A 23059-nucleotide genomic window follows, 5' to 3' on the forward strand; every position below is an offset into this window, starting at 1 on the left:
TGGCTCCAATTTGAAACAAATGATTTTGTTCCAGAACTATGATAGGAAATATCTTAAACTTAGCAGCTATTGATTTAGATAGTGGCTTTATCTGCTGAATAGATGAAGGAAACAGGAGTGGTTCCTAATTGAGTAAATGTGAACTCTGTCCTGAAATCCACAGTATACTGAATACCCTTCCAGCTTTCCATTATCACAAAAAAGTAGAGTATATCTCAACTCCTTCTACTTTTTAGTATTCATACTCAGAGAAATTCAATTAAATCACAAGCATGCAACATGAAACCATATTTTATCATAGATCTTTGTGTTATTCAAAATTCATTAATACTGTTGACTGAAATTGCCATTGGTATTTCACATTGGTCCTGCACACGGGGAGGAGTGATGATATGCATCAGTGCAGGTTAGAGGCTGACCTGAAGGAAAGAAGCTCAGTGGAGAAGCACCTGGTTGTCCTGGTTGAACAAGAGGGTGGCCATGAGCTAGTGTGACCTTATGGCCAATGAGGCCAGTGGTATCCTGAGGTAAATTAAAAAACGTGTCCAGCAGGTCGAGGGAAGGTATCCTCCCCCTCTACTCTGCAGAAGTGAGGCCTCATATGGTGTACTGTGTTCAGTCGTGGGTTCATCATTTCAATAAAAACAGAGAAATTCTGGAGACAATTCAGCAGAAGGCCACAAAGGTGATAATTAGGGGCCTCCCTTGTTAGGAAAAGCTGAAAGACCTGGGCCTGTTCAGCCTGAAAAGACTGAAACAGGATCAGTCCTGTTAGGAATTTGAAGTCAAATAAGAGCCCAGAATTCTTTCATTGGTGCCCCGTGACAGAACAAGGAGCAATGGGAACAGACAGGAACATAAGAAGTTCCATCTGAAAATGAGCAAAAATTTCTTCATTTTGAGGGTTGTAGAACAATGGAACAGGCTGCACAGGTATGATGTGGAGTCTCCTATTCCAGACACATACAGAACTGGATACTTTCCAGTGTAACATACTAGAGGAAACCTGCTTTGGGAGGGGGACTGGAATAGATGATATCCAGAGGTCCATTCCAAGCTAAAAAATTTTGTAATTTTGTATAATATTTATCTATCTATCTATTCTTTCTTTCTACTAAAGAGAAATGCCATCCCTGCTAGTGCTTCCGAGGGGGTGGCTTCTTGCAGGGCTGCTGTGGGTCCAGGTCACTGCCAGCCCTCCTCTTACGGGGCCGCCGGGCCCTCACAGCTGTACAGCCAGGAGCGGAGGGGCTGCTGCCCTGAGCAGAGGAATCTGCTGCTGCCAGCTGCTCCGTCTCCTCGTGGGGCTCCTCCCGTTCCCTGGGGATGTGGGCAGACAGGGTGTGACTGGGATCCCCAGGAATGACAGCCTGTGGTGTGCTGGGCTGCTCCTGTCCATTGGGACTTCCGTTGCTGCCGTTGGATGTAACAGTGCCTTGTGGAGAGGCTGCAGGGCCAGGGGCGGCCTCAATGCTGTCCTCCTGCCCGCTGGCTGCAGGGCCCTCCTCCTGCCCTCTGGAAACGTGGACGCCCTGGAGGCCCAGCTGCCCGTGGGCTTCCTCTCCCCACCGGCTCACAACGGCATCCACAAGGCCCTGGATGAGCGTCTCCGCTCTGTCCCCCAGGGCAGGCTGCAGCAGCCGGATCAGGGCCTCGCTGTCCAGCCCGATGTTACACAGGGTGTTGAGGATGAGGTTCTCGACTGCCATTACCTCCCACCACTGTGTCCCAAGGACGGCTCGCAGCTCCTGGCGCAGCCATGGCAGCACAGGGTCGAGGATCTCCTGGTGCTGCCTGAACAGGGCTGCCCAGACCTCCAGCAGCAGACCGCCCACCATACGCCCCTCCTCTGCCTCCACAGCCTCCTCCTCCTCTGGCAGCATCAGAAGGGGTGGAGGGGATGGCGCATCGTGCTGGGGGCTGTAGATTTGAGCAATGCCTGCCTGGAAGCAGGCAGGAACTGGTGGTGCTGGGGGACAGATGATGAAATCCAGGTCGCTGTCGTCGTCCCACGCAGCAACCTTAACAACTTCCATGGCTCTGCGGCAGAGCGGGCAGGTCTCTTTCTGCTTGGCCCACCGCAGGATGCAGCCGAGGCAGAACTCGTGACGGCACGGTACTGCGTAGGCAATGTCCTTTTGCACGTCACGGCAGATGGGACATGTCCACGCCTCCTCTGCTGCCATGGTCTCCATGCTGTGGCCTGATGGGGAGTGAAGATGAGTTTCTCTCCCTTGAAAGCGCCTCAGCGGTGAAAGTTGTGCACTGCAAGAGGGAGAGAGGCCGTGGTCATTCTCTGTCTCTGGGACAGGCAGAGGAAACATCCTGCTCCCTCAGCAGGAAACCCTCCTAACCCCACACCTGTGCCACCAATGGCTGATGCTCTCACAGGCTCAGACTGCTGCCCTGGTCCTGGCAGCTCCCCCATCCCAGAGCTCACCCCCTTACCACCCTGAGGGACACGTCCCCACCCAGCTCACCTGTGCTGCTGCACGTGCACCTCGTGAGTCCCTGGCTGCCTGAACCAGGCAGGCCAGGGGATTCCAGGTGATGGCTGTAGGGATGGGCACTGAGAGCAGCTGCCAACAGTCCCCAAAGCACAGCCCAACACACAAACAAAATCCTCGCTCCAGGCCGCACACACTCGCTCGGCAGGAGTCCAGGCTCGAGACTGACTGGGCCAGGCCCTGCCAGCGCCCAAAGCTCCATGGCATCACAGCCTGTTGCTCAGTGATGTCACCGCAGCCCTTGTTCCACCACAGCACTCACCCCAGCAGCGCTGCATTCATGTGACTGCACATGGGGAGCTGCACTTTGCATTCATGTGTCAGTACATGGAGCATCACTCATATGAGGAAAGGATAAGAGATCTGTGACTTTTCAGCATAGAGAAGAGCAACGTGGGATCTTACTAATGCTTATAAATACCATGTTGATTAACCTGCAGCAGGAGATTGTCTACCATAGGACCTTCCTCTGCCTGCACATGTTCTGCTTAGGAAGCCATGACCTAGAATGCTTCCAATGGTTCTATCTTTTTTTTTTTTTTTTTTTTTTAACTGAACAGATTCATGCTATCTGACTTCCACTGTCCTTAAAAGAAATAAGTGGCTTCTTGGGGATTCTCTCTGAAGCAGTTTGCTTGGAGTTCTCAGCACAGATTCTGAAACAAGTCATTTTTTCCTCCTTTGTTTAATTTCTTGGAAGTTTTTCTTAGGACAAATTTCTATACCAACAATTGTTTTTCTTTTTGTAGAGGCGGGATGTCTTGTAATGCAAAAAAAGGTCTAAGCTATAGCACTTTAAATATTTTTAAAACATTAGAAATTAAAAACAAATTGCAATGTTCTTTGTTGTCAACACAACTCCTGATGTTTCATGACTATCATAGGGCTATCATATTCACATTGAGTCTTAGGTCCACAAGAAAAAAATACATATACATAATGATACTTTTCTTAGCCTCCAGAAGTCCTAGAAGACTGTACTTACCCAGTACCAAGACTCTTTAGTGAAGGGATGAACTATCATGACGATTCATAGAAGCCTGCCTTTTGAGAACAGCTGTTTTCTGTCTTTGCTGCATACAGTTCTTGCATTTCTATTAGGCATGCAAGGGAAACTGTGAAACCACTTTATGCAGGTACAGAAAGCACTTAGACTGTGTAGAGCCTGCAAGCCTCTTTTATTTCTTCTCCCTGTGTTTTTAATCACAAGTCATTAGCAATCCAGACACATTTATATTCATTTCTGCCAAGTATTTAGTTGGGATTAGATTTTTTGAGTGCTGATTTTATCTTCTTTTTTTTTTTTTTTTTGTTTTTTTCCTTTTTCTATTTTTATTTTTTTTTTAATTCAGATTGTGCCTCATAACCTACCATATTCTTCAGCAGTATTAGTGATGCACACAATGCTACTCTGTATAGTACATTCAATGGAACTTCATGGATGCTCTGAGAAAATTGGCTGGAGACTCATACAGCAGTCAGAAGACTTTTGGATCTGATTACAACTCATGTGGGTGGCCTACTTGTAAAGGAAAGAAAACATTAAGTCCCAAAACAGAGCAAGCTTAAGGTTTAGGGAATTTCAGATTTGGCCTTTGCATAGGCTCCTAGAATCAGTCTGAAAGCACGCTGAGCCTTGTCTGAGCTCTTCCCTTTCACTTCTGGACAGAGTTCTCTGAATGTAAATAGCAGATATGAATTTACCCATAAGAAACACAAGGGAAGAGAACCTGTTAGTGTAGCTACAGAGACCTCCAGTGTGAAAGTTGAATGTGCAATCTAAAAAATGAGTAATTGTTTAATAAGCATCTTATTAAGAGATCTGCACAGGGAGCCCAGAACAATTCTTACTATTGGCAGTTTCACAGAGTTAAGTCAAAGGAAACACGACAGTGTTATCTAAAATTCACAAAGGGCATGAACTGATATGGATAATGGCAAACAGACTACATAAATAATCTTAAGAAGATGCTATTAAAAGCTAATGCTTTTGCACAGCCCATGAAATGTGAGAGACAGTGTTGTTTGCCATTCCCTTTCAATTGAACTATAATGGAAGCTAGTTACTTTCTTACTCATCCCCTCAACATCAGAAGCAGAGGTTCCACGAGGCAAAGCAGCTTGCAGATGATGCTGGTAATCACAGGGTAGCCCTCATTGCTTAGCATAACTCACACATCTGAGAGGTGATGAGGGCTGACAGGCTCTTTCAGCCCACAATCCAACATGAAAGAAAATATGGTAAGAGAAAATGAGCAACAAGTACTTCTATTCCAAGAGGCTGGAAGGAAGATTGGTTCCCATTTTGTGCTTTGCTTTTCTTAGGTGCTTTACCTTCCCTATACTTCAGTAAGCAATATTCTGACACTGACATCTTACTTGTTCTCACTTTTGTCTTCTTGATATTAGAGGAAATTCTTAGCATCTCCTTCTCCTTCTTTTTTATTATTATTATTATTATTTTCTCCAGGAGAAATATATCAATTGTAGGAGCCAGGTTATCTTTGGACCAAAGTAGGGGAGAGACAAAGGGAGAAAAAAATCAGGTATATAAATCCCAAGAGAAGAGAAAATGTTTCCAGGAACTAGAAAAATTTCTCATTCACAGTCTGCTAAAAAGTCCTAGGTCTGTTCATTGTCCTTCATCCTCTAGAGAAGACTTAATAAGCATTACCCTTTTCTAACAGTGACATAAACACATATAAATTCACACAGATTTTCACAGAATAATTTGCCTTATTTTAGACAAGAACGTAGCTAAAGCATATCAGTTATCATATACGATACCTGAATCTTAATAGTATATATTTGCATAAATGCAGATCAGTCTGCCATTTTTTGATCAGTGTACAGAAACCATACAGATAATCACAAGAGATTCCCTACCTCTCCTCTCACCCAGATATAAATTGCTACAGGAAAAAGCAATGCTACTTCTAATAGAGCCTTGCACAGAAGAAAAAAGCTAAGAAAAGATGTTTTGTTTTGTTTTAAACAAAATGCAAGTGCTCTTCTTTTCATGAATTTTCATTAATAAACTGTTGCTGATGCTGCTGGCACCTTGTTTCTGTTGTTGAGATGAGTCCTCCCAGCTTCCAACTGTGCTGGTGTTTTCTCTTGGAAAGGGATATGTTCTACAAGAGTTCCATTAGTATAAAGGAGAAACATCTGCTTGGAGTATGGAGCGATCTACTGGCTGAGCTTAGCAGTAGGCTAACTGCAGCTGGTCAGTCCTGCCCTATCTTGTGTGCGTCACGGAGACCAAAATGAATTTGCATGAACTGTTTTTCAGTAGATTCTTAAAAAGAGATATGATTGAGATAAAAAAGATTATTATGATTATGATTATGTTGGCCGTTTCCTTTTAAAGTATGACTGAATTACATGAGCTAGTTTTTCAGAAAGACAACACTGTTGAACTACGAAGAAGAAACCTTTATTGTCTTTTCTTTTGTCCTTTTTTTTTTTTTTTTTTTTTTTTTCACTAGACACGGAATTCTAAGTGTTTGAATCCAAAACCAGGCTAGAAAATTACAAGGGTGGGACTACTTGAACACTGTTTTGGCTCCAAACCATCCTGGTGGCCACTCATAACATTAAAGAATGCTTTGCCTGTAAATCAAGAAAATTCTGTTCATATAATTTGGAATTGCTTTCACATCATGAGGTGCTTAATAGGTTTTGTTCCATATAAAAAAACTTATGGCACAATCTTCACTTCCTATGAAACATTAGTCAGACTTAACTTTTTTTTTTCTTTAAGAAGATTCTTTCCAACTTAACAGTTAAGGTAGCCCTTAGAGTACTATCTACTTAGATTCACAATTTTAAATTCCATTATTCATAATTCACACGTTACTCAATTTTAAAATGGTGTGGTGCCCTAAAAATCAGTTAATTAAAAATGGGCTCAATTAAGCTTTCTGTTATGCTGTTCAACTCCACTGGTTACTTCAACATGTACAATCCAGACTGATAAACCTGACGTTACCTGCTTAACTTCAGTTGTTTTAACAGAACTACTGAAGAAACCTTGACGACCATGATTATGTATGTCTCACACTGAAAATGCAGGCTGTTTCATTAAGGATAAAAAATAAGTGTGGAGAAAAAAAAAATATTTTATCTGTGTTTAATCCACACTGGTTATCTGTGGGGATCACATTGCGACCATCCAGAGGCTTATTTGTTTTCCTATAGATGGATGCTTTTATAAGGTGCTTTGGGATCTATTAGTATATATTAATATTACTACCTGCACTGCTTTTTTCCAAATCTTTCCAAAAGTCTTACAGAAGAAAGAGCTCTTTTCTGGAGACTAGATGTGAATTTCCACATACATACTGCCATTAAAACAGTGAGCTTGTTTATAGGGAGTTCCAAGGATTTTCTCTCTGCATCGTCCTTGTGGAGACAGCATCAGCATATTATCTCAGGCCTGCCATGCACGGCTTTCACACCCAAATCAGTCTTCCCTGTTATTGTGTCATATGACACAAAGAATATGGTACTAAAAACAAGTTCCCTCTTCTTTTCACTCTGTAAACATTACATGTCCACTAAGAACAGCAACTGGAGTACAATAAACTGGGAATGCAAATATACACATGTTAAAGAAGGAAGTTTTATATGCAGAAAGCACAATCAAAATAACCTGCTCTAAAAAGTATGATTGTGAGTCAATTCTTCAGTGACAAGAAAAGCTCTCTGTTCACCCCGAAGTGGTTGAAGGAAAGATTAGAACTGGAATTGATATTTTTCCTTTCACTAGTGGAGTTAGGAAGAAAAAGTATGAGTTGAATACTCTTTTTAAGATTAATTAGCCTGTTCTGATTTTTTTATTTTTTTTTTTAAATACTACTTCTAGCAGACTGAGAGTTAGAACACCCTCAACATCTGCTCTAAATTCAATAATTTGATGGTTTGGGGCCAGACTTTCGAACAGCTATCAGACAAAAATTCCAGAAGACAGGACAAGACTCTGGTATTTTACATCTATCAAGAGACTGATACTCATTCTAAAAGATGTAATCATGTGCTATGAGTAAAAAATGAATCACGGTAGAGCTAGAATGTTTTAGTAAAGAAGTAAAATTTTTGCTAGCATTAGGCTTGTGCAAGGAGACATCTTGTACTGTGTTAGAGCCAATTGGAAGAAGCAACTGCTGTTCTGTAACAAGGGTAACCCTAAAAACACTGAAAACATTTGGAAGTAAATTTCCATTGAGTAATGTGGTATTTCAGTTTGGGTTTTGGTTGCCTTTTTTCTTCTTGAACAATCAATCCAACACACAGAATCCAGTGGATGACAGAGGGGAAGTTCTCTCAGACTGTTGTGAAAAGTGACTTACTCCTCCAGAGAATTCAGCAATAAAGGCATAATAGTTTTTGCTCAGCATGCACATAAGCAAACTCTGGCTGACAATTTAGATGCTATGCAAGTGAAAAGTGAAGGACTTCATCAAATTCAGTTACATGGTTTGTTTGTTTTTTGTTTTGTTTTGTTTTGTTTTATTTTGTTTTGTTTTCCTAAACTCTGGAGAATGATGAACAAGGACATCAAAAGCTACTTTATGAAAACCTCAACAAGGCTTCAAGATCTGGCTCAGATATAACAGCTATCACTCCCATTTGTACTTTCAACTGTTTTTCTAGGTGGGAACAAGTATTATTATCCCCATTTTTAAAAAGAAGGAAACTGAGGTGGAGTGCTGTGAAGAGATTTGCACAGAGAAAACTATCTTCAGGACTGAGAACACAGGTGGCAAAACCCAACTTTTCTCCAAGAAACATTTCTCTGCTGTTAATAAAATTTTGAAAATTGGCATCATGCACCAGTCTTGATCTCATTTCCTGTTGGAAAAACACAGGCAAATCATGCTACTAGCAAAAGTTCTTGGAAAATTAATAAAACCATAAATCAAATAAACTTCTGAAAAATAAACTGAGAAAAAACCTAAGAAGATTAAAGAAGCATGAGTTTGCAGGGGGAAAAAAAAAAAAATGAAAATAAAAATGGGAACAGTAGGCACTTTTCTGTTTTGCTGCAAATTGTTTATAACCGCAGATGGAACTGCTGTTGAACATCACAGAATATTATTACTGGATGCTGTTCTCATACTCCTCAGATGGCAGGCTCTGATGGGCAGGTCTACATGGCGTCCAGGATGTGTCAGTGCAGTCTGTATGCTAGCGAACTTGGGCAGAGTGCAGTTGTCCAACTGCTCCTGAAAACCTGTGCCATTTACATTGGTGTGCATGTCATGGTATTCTTGTGTGGAGGACTTACTTGCAAGTGAGTTTGAGAATGCTGCTGCATTGTGCAGTTACCTTGACTCCAAAGCTGGTGTACAAGATAAAAGAATCACAGGAGTCAACTTAATGGCAATGACTTGGAGTACCTAAGAAGCAGAACAATATGGTCTGACCAGGAAGCCATTCTGAAATCATCTGTGAAAATGCAAGGCAAACATCACTTGAGATAACATTAATGCTGTCGGTGTCATTCCATGTTAATTTATTATTTTTTTTTTCATCTTGTATTAGGCTGTTTATAAACATTAGCTAATATGCATTTTGAAGAAGAATTTTAGATGTAGATGAGTATTTGTATTGCTAGCACCAAAGAGAATCAACTTTCATGTAAGAATAGTGCCTGACACCAAGAAATCTTGCACACAAATAGAACGTAAAATCCATTACGTTTCAAATCCAAAACTATTACTTGCCAAGATACTTAAATGTCATGATTATCTTATTGTATCCAAAGGTCTGAGAAGTTTTGAAAATCAGATCACAGACATAACATAACATAATGTAACGTAACATAACATAATGTAACATAATGTAGTGTAGCATAGCATAGCATAATATTTCAATGTTACGTTTGTAATTCTAGTGCCTTAAATTTTATAGTTTTTTTCTGTTTGTTTTGGTTTTGGTTTTGGTTTTTTGTTGTGTTTTTTTTTGTTTGTTTGTTTGGTTGGTTGGTTGGTTGGGTTATTTTTTTTGGTTTTGTTTTTGGTTTTGGTTTTGTTTTTTTATTTTGCAAAACCTTAAAAGGTAAAATTTAGATATGCCTTTTCATTTTCAGCTACATATCACACATTCCATGGGTGCATAAATAGTGTAAAAGTGTAGACTGTTCAAACACAAGTAAGCAGTATAGACCCAAAATAAAACTGTTACTCTGTTACTTCCTGATCACAAAATACCACAAAGTGAAAGGATACATTTAAATCCTGGACTATGTGATGGTAATGACAACATTCAGTGCAGATTCTTCACTCTCATATTGATTACTGTGTTGATCTCATAAGTAGTCTCAGGAATCAAATTAAAAATTCAGGGGAAAGATGTATTTATGTTACTCACAGAATGTGTTTCACTCCAAGGAAGTGAGACAGAATGCACAGAATTCAGTAGAAAGATTGCAGCTGAGTATTTGCATATTCACTGACATCAGCCAGCTTTCATCAAGTTTGAAATGCCATTAAAAGGGTCAGAGTCCTAGAGCTAAAAAGATTTTTGATTAATACAAAAAATGAAGACCATGCTGAAATGCAGGTCTAAATTAAGACACACACAGAAAAATCCTCAAAGAGATGGCATATTAAGTCTTCAGCCACCCAAAATCTGGGGAGACATGCAAGGTTCACAAGCAATAGCAGCCACCAATAAAACCAATACAGAATTTTTCCTCCAACAATTGTGTAATGCATGAACCCCCTCCTTTAACATGTCTTCTGAAGACTGAGCAGTTCTTTCGATGTTTACTGACAGTTGGTCCAGCTTCCAAATGAAAATACGGTTGTTAGGATTAATAGGTTTACTTTGCCATAAACCTCTAGATTACAGATAGGAGAATGAGCTAGCAAACAAATATTGAAACGAGCAAAAGCCCAGATGGTTGAAATATACATATTACTTGCTTCTGGATTTACATCGTCTGTCTCTCAGTTTAACAGTCTCTCTGTCACTACACTTAAAATTAATCAGAAAAATTGTGGCTGTTTTGCTACACTTTAGCAAAAGTATGTGATAATTCACTCCCAGAAATGGCAGTCAAGGTGCATATGTTTTGTTGTTTTTGTTTTCTTTATTTTTAACTGCATGCTTTTTAAAAGTTTGGGAGTTTATAATAGAAGAAGGAATATGTTTTGCTCTGAAGTCCAGGTCTTTCATTCTAGGGAACAGTAATAACTACAAAGTATTTAACTGAACATATCAGATTCTAGCATACGACAAAAAAATAAAAATATATAGTAGGCAGTCAGTCAAGAAAATATGTACAGTGTATTTCCTTGAAAGGGAAATGATACTAAGATCAGTTCTAGTTCAGTGCAAATCTTTGTAAGCAGACAATTAAAAACTGGCTCAACTATTTTATAAGGAAATCAACATGTTACTACATGCCACGATTTATTTTATTTGCAAGAGGGATCAGATCCCAGGAAAGTTCTCTTGACAGAACTTTTCTTCTTTTCCTTCTTATTTTGCTTTCACAGAATACTGTTAAAATTTTCATGCAACCAATATCCACTCTGCCATGCAAGGAAAAGTAATAGACCAAAAAACTGAAGCTACTTTTTGTCAATCAGATCCTGACAAACCTGTATTTTGCAGTCACATAGTGTCATGTATGAGCACCCCACAAAGAATAATGTAGTCTTCCAACAATTCTATTCAGGAGTATTCTAATTTTCTACATGCAGAAGCAGTCTGAGAAAAAGTAAATTGTTCACACTGAGTCAAGAAAGCTCTATCAGAAGTGAAAATAGAGCTTGGGTCCTCAAACCACAGACCTGGTGCCCAGATGTTCCTCCAGCTACAGAAAACAAATTTGGGAAATCTTCCTGCCTTTTTTCTAACCAGTATAAATATGTATAACATACTAGCATGTGGTCTCAGTGTCTTTCTAATTTCTTCACTCTGAGTACTACCAGCACCTCTGATGTGACTGATAATGGAAACAACCTTTTCCATTTAGGGATAGCTCTCCATTTACCTACCCCCTCCCACCTTTTGTACAGAAGATCAAAGTACTGAAAATCAGAAATGAAATCAAAATAGGCACCTGAAATTTGATTAAAGCCTAAAATTGACTGAGAAAGCTTACAGCGTCTCAAGGAAATGAAATTACTAATGAACCTATGCATTCCACTGTTCATGAGCATTCTCAGAATCACCAGATTAACTCTTGGACTTAATAGAAATGTGATAGGCAGAAGAAATTCAAATTGTTCATGTACCAGGATGCACAAACCAACAACCATGATAGATAGATTCTTCCCATGTCCATTTTGATGTCAGGAACAGTAGAGAAGCAGCCTTCCTAGACATCTGTAATTCTGTGTATAGTGATCACGCTTTTCCTAAAAGACACAAAAAAATAACCTGAGCAACCAAAGCCTGGGCTGTAGTTTAAAAAAAAAAAAAAAAAGTCAGTGATGAGAAAAGAGCAATATTTAGAAGTACACGGTCTCCTCACACGTTTTCCAGAGCCAGACTTTTCAGAAAGCCATCCAGACTGTACTTACTGTGCTAGCTCCACAGTGCTAGAAGATCTCACTTGGAATTCAACTAAAAGTAGTGCATATCTGGGAGGAGCAGAAGCATCTACAGCCCTGTGAACTAATCAAAACTTCCTTGTGTGACTAATAGAGAAAGAAGAAAACACCAATTCCACCCCTGGAATACATCTTTAAAAGAATTTGGTTAAACTACCTTCTGACAGTTTGCTTCTTTCTCTGGTAACTTAAAGTCAGAAGCATTGACAACAATCTTAGACCGAGGCCTAACATTTGGACAGCCAAAATTAGAATCCATGAATCCAGTTCTTATCCAATGTATTTTACACTTGCAGAAGAGAAATTATAAAGAAAAATTCCAATCAAATTCAAATTTCCAAGGCTTAGCAGCGAACAGATCAGGGCTTTGCCACAGGAAGCTAAAAGCATTGTGAAGAAGGGAAGGTTGATTAACAGGGCTCTATTTACAATGTCAGATATTTTATGGGCACAAATAAGTTAAATTAAGACTTGGTACAATCCTACTTTTATTTATTTATTTATTTGTTTGTTTTTGACAACTAAAAATGATACATCTGGGACACATTACTAAAACTGACCTTCCACCTCTCATAAATCACATAAGAAGAAATGGACTGTTTTATATCCTGACAGAAAAATATCTCTGTATTTTCAAAGGTGACAGGAAGAATGAAAACATACTAATAGTAAATTTATTTTGTTACAGACCTCAATTCACCTTATCCAATACCTATTTTTATGAATGTTTGTTAGTACACCTTATCAGATAAGTGTCATTCTTTTAGCATTTTAGATGCTAAAACTGTTTAGTTTTACAGACTGTGAATGACAAACCACTTGTCAGATTAGATGTACCTGTTTCTGTTTTAGATTAATTAATCATAAATCTTTGTGTTTTCCTGCATTAGTTTGAAAACAAGTACTGCATACAACTATATCACCATGGACTTCCTAGTTCTTACACTCTTGCACATTTTTTTCTCAGGAGAGTTTTGAGAGTTTGGAACAAGCTATATGTCTTTCTAATACTCCTAAATTCAAAAGAACCAATGTTTTCTTAGATGCCCACAGCTGATGGACCTGCAAATGAATTTTTATCAGTTCTATCCTGGTTATGACAGTGATGGTAACTGGGACCAACTGTTCCACAGTCTTTTCACAGATAACTGTTAATGGATTCAGTTATAAAGTTACACAACATATAAATAAGTTCTTAATCATCTATCTCTGTCATTTCAAAGAAAGAGAAAGGTAATGTAAGATCTCATTATCATGGTTTCACAAATTTTACTATTGAAAATCTAGTGCGTTCCCTTTTAAAAATATTTTGTAGGTCTTTCAGATTTGGAATAAGCAGGAAGGAGAATATGGAGAAATTTCATACTAATGAGAAAAACTTTTAAGCATTTTAGGATTGCTTTGTTGATAATTTCTGACTCTCATATCAGCTCTTTGTCACTACTTCTTTCCTTTAAAGGTGATAAACACTGAGAAATAAAAGCATAACTAAAAATGCAAATTAATAAAAATGCACAAAACTTAGTTGCCATTTGGGCAACTCAACCAATCACTCAAACTTTTACAAACATTGAGTTTACAGCTGTTTGTATGAAGGACTTAAGAAGGGAATAGTTTAAGTTTTCCATCATATTTTATACTCAAAAACTATCCTCATTTGGTAGCAAAATGAATACAAAAATATAGAAGGCTTTTTAAAAATATGAGATGGGAATGGGCAATTACAGACAACCACATACATAATCCCTTTCATGAGCAGATCGAGTTCTGTTATCTCAATTAGGATTTGGGCTTTATCATATTAGGATTTTGCTATTCTTTTATATTAATCTTCTCTTTGTTACACATAGGTTTAAATTTTCCAGTTAAATTACACAGGTTGCTCCAAAAGTAATGGTTCATATTTATTTCCATTGAAACTAGAACAAAAAACCACAATAACACTACTTGATAAAGCAAATTCTCAGCTACAAAACCCAGTTTTTCAACATAGTCATCACCATTGGATATGCATTTTTGTCAGCCATGAACAAGAACCTGCATGCTGCACCTGGAAATCTGTACCAGCAGATGTGAACCACTGTCACTGACACCTCTGCCGTCGCACCACCCACCATTTTACTGTGCTCACATTCACTGTTTGGTCTCCAGAAATATTAGGCAAGTATCAGTGGGTGCCAACACAGGGAGGAATTCAGTGACACACCTTTACTTCATATGCACTTCTATGTCAGATGAAATCCTGTCAGACTGCCCCTGTGCTGTCAACCATCCCTCAGCAAGATAATGGAATGGAATGTTGGCAGGAAGGTTCAAGCTCTACTGCCATACCACTAACATCCCCCTCTGACACCATGACCAGCATCATAAAATAGGTGACATTACTACTGGAGTGTATCTTGTATAATTACTGGCTGTATATATATTTTTTGTTCCTCTTTGTATCAGTGAAAGCGGGAGGTAAATTAATGCCTATCCCAGACAAGCTAGAACATTGGTATTTATATCACTCCTGCTGGATTAGGCCAAGAATATGATTACAAGTTATAACATTTTATACAAACATTATGGCCTCTGTACAAGCATCCTCAGCAATCAACTCCAGTTCCAGTACCATTAAATTGTGCCTTGCAGTCATAGAATCTCTCCTGAGAAATACTTTAGTGAATCTAGAATATACCAGGAAAAAGAAAAAAACAAAACAAAACAGAACTGTGATCCTGTTGAAGTGCCACTTTCCATCAGACATATAAATCATTTCAACAAATACATTTATGACATAGCCAAGTTTTCAATAGTACCTCAGAGAATAAGTGAAATGGAGTCCAGATATGTTTTATTGAGACGTCTCCTAATTCTCTGATTTTACTGCGGTTGCATTTCCAAGCAGTATGCAGGATTCTATGGGTTTTGCAGAGCAACTGAATGCATTGTTCCTTACACTGTCATTTTGATCCAAGGCCATACAAGCAAGGTCAAACTTTTTTTTTTTAGTAAAAGCAGTAGTTCCTATAGGTACAGGGAAACACTGGGGTCATAATAGGCAAGTGCATGCATTAGGCAAACAAAGATCACGTATGCAAAGTGAAAACAACTCTTTTTTATCAGGAAGAGACAGAAATCATTAAAGACTCAAATCACTCTGCATTTTTATTTTTAGCCAGACATTGAGTTAGGTCTACCACTGTTTTCCTTGTGCCATGTTAGTGCACTGGGTAGAAAATGAATGTTATAGAGATAATTGCATGTGGGAGACTGGATTGAGAACCTGAATATTAAAAAAAATCTCCCCCATTTTCAAAACTGCTCAAGAACATCAAGGGGGTGTGAGAAGAACTGTGATCTTCTGAGGTTAGAATGGAGCTCCAGAAGTGTAGTCCATCCCCAAAGACCTGATGAGCTTCTAGGGAGTGAAAGCAATTTCCACAAGAATACATGAGTTTTCAAGGGCTGAAGATGTTTTCTTTACTGAGATTAATTTTTGCAGAACGTATTAGCACTGAGTTGCATTTAGTGCTATGAGCAAGCATAGCGCTAGTGGACTGCAGGAGCAACCAGAACTACATGAACAGGCAGTGTGAACACTTCACAGGAACAGCAAGCAACTTTCAACTGAACAGTTACAGAAGTCTTACGCTGTAACTGCCCTTTAAAAAAAATTACACCACAATCAGGGAACGTCAAATTTGGAGGAAGTTTATTTTTGCAAGCTGTTGAATGTGATAGCGTGTTTTTCTTTAAACCATAAATCTGCTGACTTTCATGGAGGCTTTAGGAAACTATGAAACATGCAATTGTTTCAGTGTGGGGGTTGCTGAAAAATGTCTGATGTTTATCTTTAAATTATTAGTATAACTAGGCAAGAGAGGTGGTATAGCTGGGGGGTAGATATTTTGCAGGAATACAGCTAGCTGTGCCTGCATCATCCATCTATGCTTCCCGTTTTTTCTCAACATCCTTAAAAACAAGTAAGAACTGCTCTGGGTCTTAGTGGAACACTCAGATTACAATAAGAGATTTAAATGCAGCAGGGGAAAAAAGTGATGCTGGAAAGAATTGCTTTAAGAATAGAGTTAAAGTAAGTTTGCTAGCCTTTTGCCTGGTCCAAAACCAGAGAGTGAATGATAGCTTTGAAGCAACAGTTTGGTGCTTCTCTCTTACTCCAGGCATCCCTTAAAAGGCAATTGCAAGATGGTAAAAGTCTGAGCTCTTTGTATTTAAGTCACATGAAAATAAAGGTGAACTTGAGGAAAAAGGAGCAAATAATTTAAGTGACAGTTGGAACGTAGTGTTTTTCATACATATTACAAGATCCATTCAGTGTTACTTTTGGAATATTTTTGTACTTGGGGATAAAATTCATCTTGGTAGAAAGTCAGAGGACAAGACTACCATAGCCTCTCAGATCTACTGAAGTCCACTTAAGTTATTCCTATAATCAACTAATTATAAATATCCACATAAATAACAATTACTAACCTGTCCTTATTCGACACTAGCATGTACTGAACTTAATGTGTATCAGCTTTGGCTCACAGCTGTTGTGGAAAAGGTAAGCCGTTTATATGCTCATTCCACTGACACAGAAGCTAAAGCAAAAGGGAAACAATGTACTCAAAAATACGTTGTAAGAGAGAAAGGGCAGCTGGAAAGAGGAAGAGCAGTAAATATGAAAGAATGGATTTAGTCCCAGATCCCAGAAAGTGTGCGAGGGATACATGGAAGAAAAGATATAACAAAACTTACTTGTAATTTTTTTTTCAGAGTAGTGTCAGATTAGGAAAGCACCTTCCTGCTCTTTCTGGGAAACAAACAAACAAAATAAATAATTACCATATTCTGTTTTGATATACTTTTTTATTTTAAAAATATATTTTATAAAGTCAAGCATAAAGAAAAAGCAGAAAAGTCTAAAAATTTTAATTTCCCCCTCTTCCATACAGTAAATTAATGATAGCAGATGAGAAAACTCATCAGCATGCTGATGCTAATTTCTACAGCAAACAGCAGGTAAGGAAACATTCAACTGTTACCGTGACTGACCACTTCCATACGTCCTATCCAACCATAGCAGGACCATAGGAACTGGCTGCCTGCAGCAGACCAGGGCAAGACCTGAACAAATGCCTTGTGATACATAAGGACAGGTTTTCATCAGTTTGGTCATCACTCTTAAAGGATTCGGTTACACCTAAATAAGATGTTAAAAAAACCCTTCTTATGACCAATAATCTGTTACTTCTGCACAACTATTCTCAGTTATAAATTGAAATAAATGATTATTTTTAATTATTTTCTAATGTTGCTCCCAATAGTTTTATATGAACCTTAGTATAAACCCTATTATTTTTAGTGTAGACCAGCAATGAATTCAAATTAAATATGTATGCAATAAATCACTTTATAATGTGACCGAAACAATATCATGAAGTTAGTCAAACTAGTTCTTATGAAGCGACATAAAACTTTGTCCAGGATTTACAACTTTAAATCTGCAGTGGCATAAGTAAGATTCAAAATATGAAACAATCGAATAGTTTTGTTAAAAACATTTAATGCTATATTTTTTATTTCTCTGAAACAATCACAGCTATAAATTTCCTGCAGGAGACATGATTTCCCACACTGTACAGAAATTACCTCTGGGACTTCGTTTTACTCCAGACAAAGCACAAATCCTTTTGTAGTGCATGTGAATATCCGTGTGTGAGAGTGCTGCTTATAATGCAATAGATTATTTAGTCTCCTGCAGTTTACAAATAATAGACGGAAGTTCTCATTGCTTCACTACCACAGTAGCTTTCAGAAGCAGAGGGATAAACTTACTTACAGTTTGAAGTAGGAAACAGTGTTCCATTAATTACCTTTTGTCAGACCTTTACCAAGAATATCTGTGGGAGAAAAAAGTGCTATAACATGCAGTCGTCCTAATGAAATAGATGAAGGCTGAGACAACAACTTCACTTAATACAGTTGTTATAAGTGCATTTCAGTACTGCTGCTACGGGTGTAAGATATAAGCCATCATAAAAAAATCAACAGCAAGTAGTTTAGTTTTTTACTACCTCTGACTCACTGCCACTCGTTACAAAACTCCTTATAAAAAGATGCTATGATTTTCTAATGCCAGAGACTGCATTGCAAGGTTCAGTTGCTGGCTCTGCATCAGGGTTAATTTGTGACTTCAGTGTGTTTATCATAACCCCATCAGTAAAATGGTGACATTAACATTTCTTACGCTCTTTCTCCTTTTATTTAGTTTGCCAGCTCTTCCCAGCAGAGTCTCCCATGGAAATGACCTTCTGTTAACATATCCAGAATATCTTTTAAATATCCAAGAGAAGTGAGGAAGAACAGATTACAGACGCAGGATGAAACTCTTTATAAATATAGAGATTTTTTCCTAACTCTTCTTTCTCAGAAGTCAGAACACACATACAAACAAATCCACATAAAAATCTGGGTAAAATGCTGCTGCTAATAAAATAATAACAAAAGGGATAGATTTCCAAGAGAGAAATACGTAAAATTAAAATAATGTGCTAATTTTAATATATCTTAATCAGCGTAAAATATTTAAATAAATCAGTCCATGTGAAATACCACAATAAAACTTCTAAGAAGTCACAATAAAGTAATTGAGAAGTGAGGGAAGATTAAAATAACAAAAGAAAAAGAAAATGCAAACAAAAACTGGACTACAAATGCATTGATACATTTGTAAATTGCCTGTAAACACTCACAACACGCAATTATATAGAACAGTTGTAACTAGCCACAGATTCATTCAGAAAATATTGCATAGAAATTTTTAAGTAGCCTAAAAGTATTCTTAAGTGTGAAGAGTCTGTACCAGGGTTCCTCCAAAAGTAATGCCTCCTATGTTATTATTTTGGCCCACAGTGTCAGTGATGGAGGCTGGTGGTATGGCAAAACAGGTTGAACCTTCCCACCAATATTCCGTTCCACTTCGTTGCTATGTGACAGATGGCAGCAGAGGGGCAGTCTGATAAACTGATTTCTGATATGGAAGTGTGGATGAAGCAAAGGTGTGTCATTGAATTGCTCCATGTGGGAAAAAATGGTATGCACTGACATTCATTGATGCTTGCTGAACATTTCTGGAGACCAAACAGTAAATGTGAGCACAGTGAAGTCATGGGTAGTGCATTTCAGCAGTGACAGCGGTAACAGTGGCTCTTTGCCACTGGTGCAAATTTTTACAAGCACAGCATGCAGACTTTTGTTCATTGCTGGCAAAAATAAACAGCTAATGATGGTGACTATGTTGAAAAATCATGTTTTATAGCTGGTATGTCAACGAGTGTTATTGTTATACTCTCTGTTGGAGTTTCCACAGAGAAGAGTAGGAGGCACTACTTTTGGAGCAACCTAAGATTACAGCTTATTTATATTGATGTTACCACTGCTTTATCACCTATCTTAGTCAAATATAAACTTTCCCAGGACTTGCTGCTATAAAGAATTTCAGAAATAATGAATGCATGGCCATAAATCCAGGCAGGGAACAGCGCTATGCTTCTTTTCTATTGGCTATAAAATCCAACTGACGAAAGAAATATAATGTAAACTGCAGCTCTGTCATACATATTTTTAGGATGTGATGTCCTGGTCAAAGAAGGATACAGATTTGTTTATCCCAAAAAATAGAACAGAACACTGACCTTGAAGATCAGATCAAGTATAAAGTGGCCTAAAATAACAAACAAAATGTATGCCATATCTTCTAGATCCATTTCTCAAGTTTATGCATATGCAACTCTGGAGAGGATGATCCTGGAAAATGACAGCAAGAATACAGATGCCAAGAGACTGCAGGAGGAATTAAGGATGCTCAGTATCTTTCAGTGTCACTCAAATGGAAATAAATAAATATATAAATAAATAATGTCACATTAGATTAAATCAAAAGGCTCAGTACTAATGGCTGCATGCTGCTCTCCTTTGAGTCTTACAGGCTTATTTCTGGAGCAAGAAAGGCTTACCCTCATTTGAAGTACATGAAGGCTACCACAAACAGTGAATTTGTGTTTGCAAAGGAAAAATCATCCCTCATCAACCTGATAGACTACCGCAATGAGGTAACTAGCTTGATGGATAACAGGACAGCAAAATATGCTTTTTACCTTGAATTTAGTAATGTTTTCTCCCCATAACGTAGCCAGAGACAAACTGATGACAGTGAGTTGGATTGAAAACTGGCTAAACATCCAAGCCCAGAGCTCTGTATTCAGCCACAGAAAGTAACAGTTGGAAGTATGTCATTAGCAGCATATTCCAGGGGTTGATTTTGTGTCTGCACTGTTTAGCATCTTCTTTAATGACCTAGACAAGGGGACAGAGGAAACTCTGTGAGTTTCCAGCTTACATAAAACAGGGAGATTTTATCAGTTAGCTGATATGTGATAGGGTTGTGTTGCCATTTAGATAGACCTGGGAAGTCTAGAAAACAGGCCTACAGGAATCATATTACATTCCACAAAGGGAAATGCCGAGTCCTGCACCTGGGGAGGAATAACCCTCAGGGAGCACTATGTGCAGAACACAACTGACTGCAAAGTAACTTTACAGAGAAGAACCTCAGGGTCTTGATGGACAACAAGCTGACCATGAGGCAGCAATATGCCATTGTAACAAAGAAATCTTATCAATTTATGTAATGACACAATGGAAAGGAATGAAGATTAAGCTGGACTACTTCTCAGAAGTGCCCAATGTCAGCACAAGAAACAAAAGTCACAAATCCAAACATATAAAATTCCAACTTAATAAAAAATACATATTTTACTGGGAAGGTGATCAAACATGGGATTATGTTGTCCAGAGTGGCCGTGGAGTCTCTGCTTTTGGAAATACTCAAAACTTGACTGTGCGTAGTCCTGGGCAACCAGTTCTAGCTAACCATCCTTGGGCAGGAGGTTTGGAGGAGATCTCAAGAGGTTTTTTTCCAACTTTAAAAATATTGTGATTCAGTAGTAGCTTGAAAGTCAATAAATCCACTCTCCAAGAAAAAGCACAATTGAACAAGCAAAAAAGTGAACAAACAATCAAAAAACATAGAACTACAACAAAACAGATAAAAGGGGAGAGGAGTAAAATACATGACAGTACATTTTTCCTCTAATTTTTCTGCTAGATCCAGGTAAGAAGTACATTAATATTTCCTGTAAATACTTTTTTGAGTTTTCAGGACTTTTTTTCTTTTTCCAGCCATCTTACTGACCTTTCCATATTAGACTTCTAGGTATAATTGTGTATCTGAAGTTTGTTAGTGAAAATTTTAAGCTCAAGCTTAAATATTAATGGGAAACAAATTCTAAATCTTGCTCCAACAAGCAGTTTCTCTGAAACATAGGATCAGAATTAAATTTGCATAGTCAGGGATGAACAAGTCTTACAGATTGCAACCAGTTGTAACCCATAAACACAGCTTGAATTCCAGTCATTTAATATCAACAAAGCTGTCGAGGAGAAAATAAAATTTGTCTAAAGTAGGCACGAATTTCTGTACCCTGGGGAAAGAGCTACACAAAGAGTTATGTTTCTGTGCATTGTATGGGCTTCGTGAAGTTGCAGACACATTAATCAACATCTGCTGCTATACTAGGCACTAAGGAAATATCCTATATTGTAAGTTTTCCATACTTAAAAAAATTGAAGTGACTGAACCCTGGATAGGTACAAAACAATGGCAAATCCAGAATAGAGACTAAGGAACATCTGGAATTTAATCTAGTGGGTCACATTTACATGCTTTTAACTTCATGAAGAAATCAACGTGTGATCACTGATTAATAAAGTCTGCATTGCAATGTCCATATCTGCACTCTATTCGGCTTCTAAACTACAACCGATGTTTAAAGGCCTCTTCAAACACTCACATTCCTATTCACTACAAAATGTACTTTGAGTTAGGCAAAAATGATCTCCATAAAGAGAAAAATCCCGTGTCCAAGATTTATGAGGAACTTTCATGATGATAAGATTTGTGCTAACCCACTGCACAGAAGCGCATTTGACCCTCTGTGAACTCAAGGGTGTGTTATATTTGAGAAGTCCCAAGTCTGTGGTGGATTCCATAAAAGGCTTTATCTCTTTTGAAACTGGTGACAAATTAAAGAGAGGAAAACTTTTTTTTTTTGTTAAATCATGTGCATTACTAAAATTATTCATGTGCATTACTAAATATTACTATATTAATAAAAATCACATTTGATCACGCTGCAGAAAAATTGCAAGGAAGATAAGCTTTTTTAATTGGAAATTCCTGGGTATGAACATGAACGGTGTGTCAAAGAGTCAAGCATATGAAACTGCCCATAACAAGTCATTGAGTCATTTAGATTAAGGAGTGCAAGCTCAGTATCCATTGCTCCACAAGCTCTCGTTTTCATGATACTGAAACCAGCTGTATATATGTTGCATATCTGCTTTACACTTTACATACTATAAAAATTCAGGCCACAGGAAACACGAGTCACAGGGAACAGCATCCAGGGATGTCATTCATTTTACATTGATCTGATTCATACAAGGCAATATAAAACCAAATGTACTTCCCACCAGTCCACAAGGGAAACAGACACTACACCTGAACCACGGGTTCAGGTTTTTTAAAGGCAGAAAAAGCTGACACAAGAGCGCAGAAGTTTCCCAGTAAAAGATGTTTGGAATTGAACCGGTTATTATTCAAAGATCACATCCATATACAGTAGGTCATAAATTTGGTAATATCAGCAAACCCAAAAGTGTTGGATGCAGAATTTTTGAGCAACACTGTTATACTGAACAGTGAGTACACAGAATGACAAACACTTTCCATCTTCACCAGTTTTCTATGATGAGGAGAGAGCAACAGACTATAACGCTTTCTATAGATTTCTGGGTAGAAAATGTGAACTTGTAGGACTGAATCAGTCAGAATAAACAGTGCAGAAATTCTTACTAACACCATTCTGTCAA

At 38.2% G+C, this 23059-nt stretch overlaps 1 protein-coding gene and 1 long non-coding RNA gene across 3 annotated transcripts; both read right to left on the bottom strand.

Annotated features, from left to right (window-relative positions):
• Window positions 1-325: 325 nt before the first annotated feature.
• LOC146762473 (E3 ubiquitin-protein ligase Topors-like) lies at window positions 326-3816 on the bottom strand. 2 transcript variants are annotated; one of them, XM_085542888.1, is made up of 2 exons: window positions 3493-3816; window positions 326-2265 (listed from the first exon to the last, which is right to left on the bottom strand). In XM_085542888.1, exon 2 carries the CDS (start codon window positions 2193-2195, stop codon window positions 1137-1139), a length of 1059 nt encoding a protein of 352 aa, XP_085399014.1. In that variant the 5' UTR covers window positions 2196-2265; window positions 3493-3816; the 3' UTR covers window positions 326-1136. The 2 variants fall into 2 exon arrangements, with proteins under 2 accessions (XP_085399014.1, XP_085399006.1); XM_085542880.1 differs by having other exon boundaries at window positions 326-3816.
• A 6108-nt stretch (window positions 3817-9924) lies between these two features.
• Window positions 9925-22235, bottom strand: LOC107316697 (uncharacterized). Its single transcript, XR_001556519.3, has 4 exons — window positions 20224-22235; window positions 17941-17967; window positions 16823-16877; window positions 9925-11881 (listed from the first exon to the last, which is right to left on the bottom strand). It is a non-coding gene; the product is annotated as an uncharacterized LOC107316697 (long non-coding RNA).
• Window positions 22236-23059: the final 824 nt, after the last annotated feature.

The sequence above is a fragment of the Coturnix japonica genome, chromosome 1, assembly GCF_054131305.1.
Source record: "Coturnix japonica strain WE chromosome 1, WE-NBRP24, whole genome shotgun sequence".
In the NCBI taxonomy this organism is placed as follows: Eukaryota; Metazoa; Chordata; class Aves; order Galliformes; family Phasianidae; genus Coturnix; species Coturnix japonica.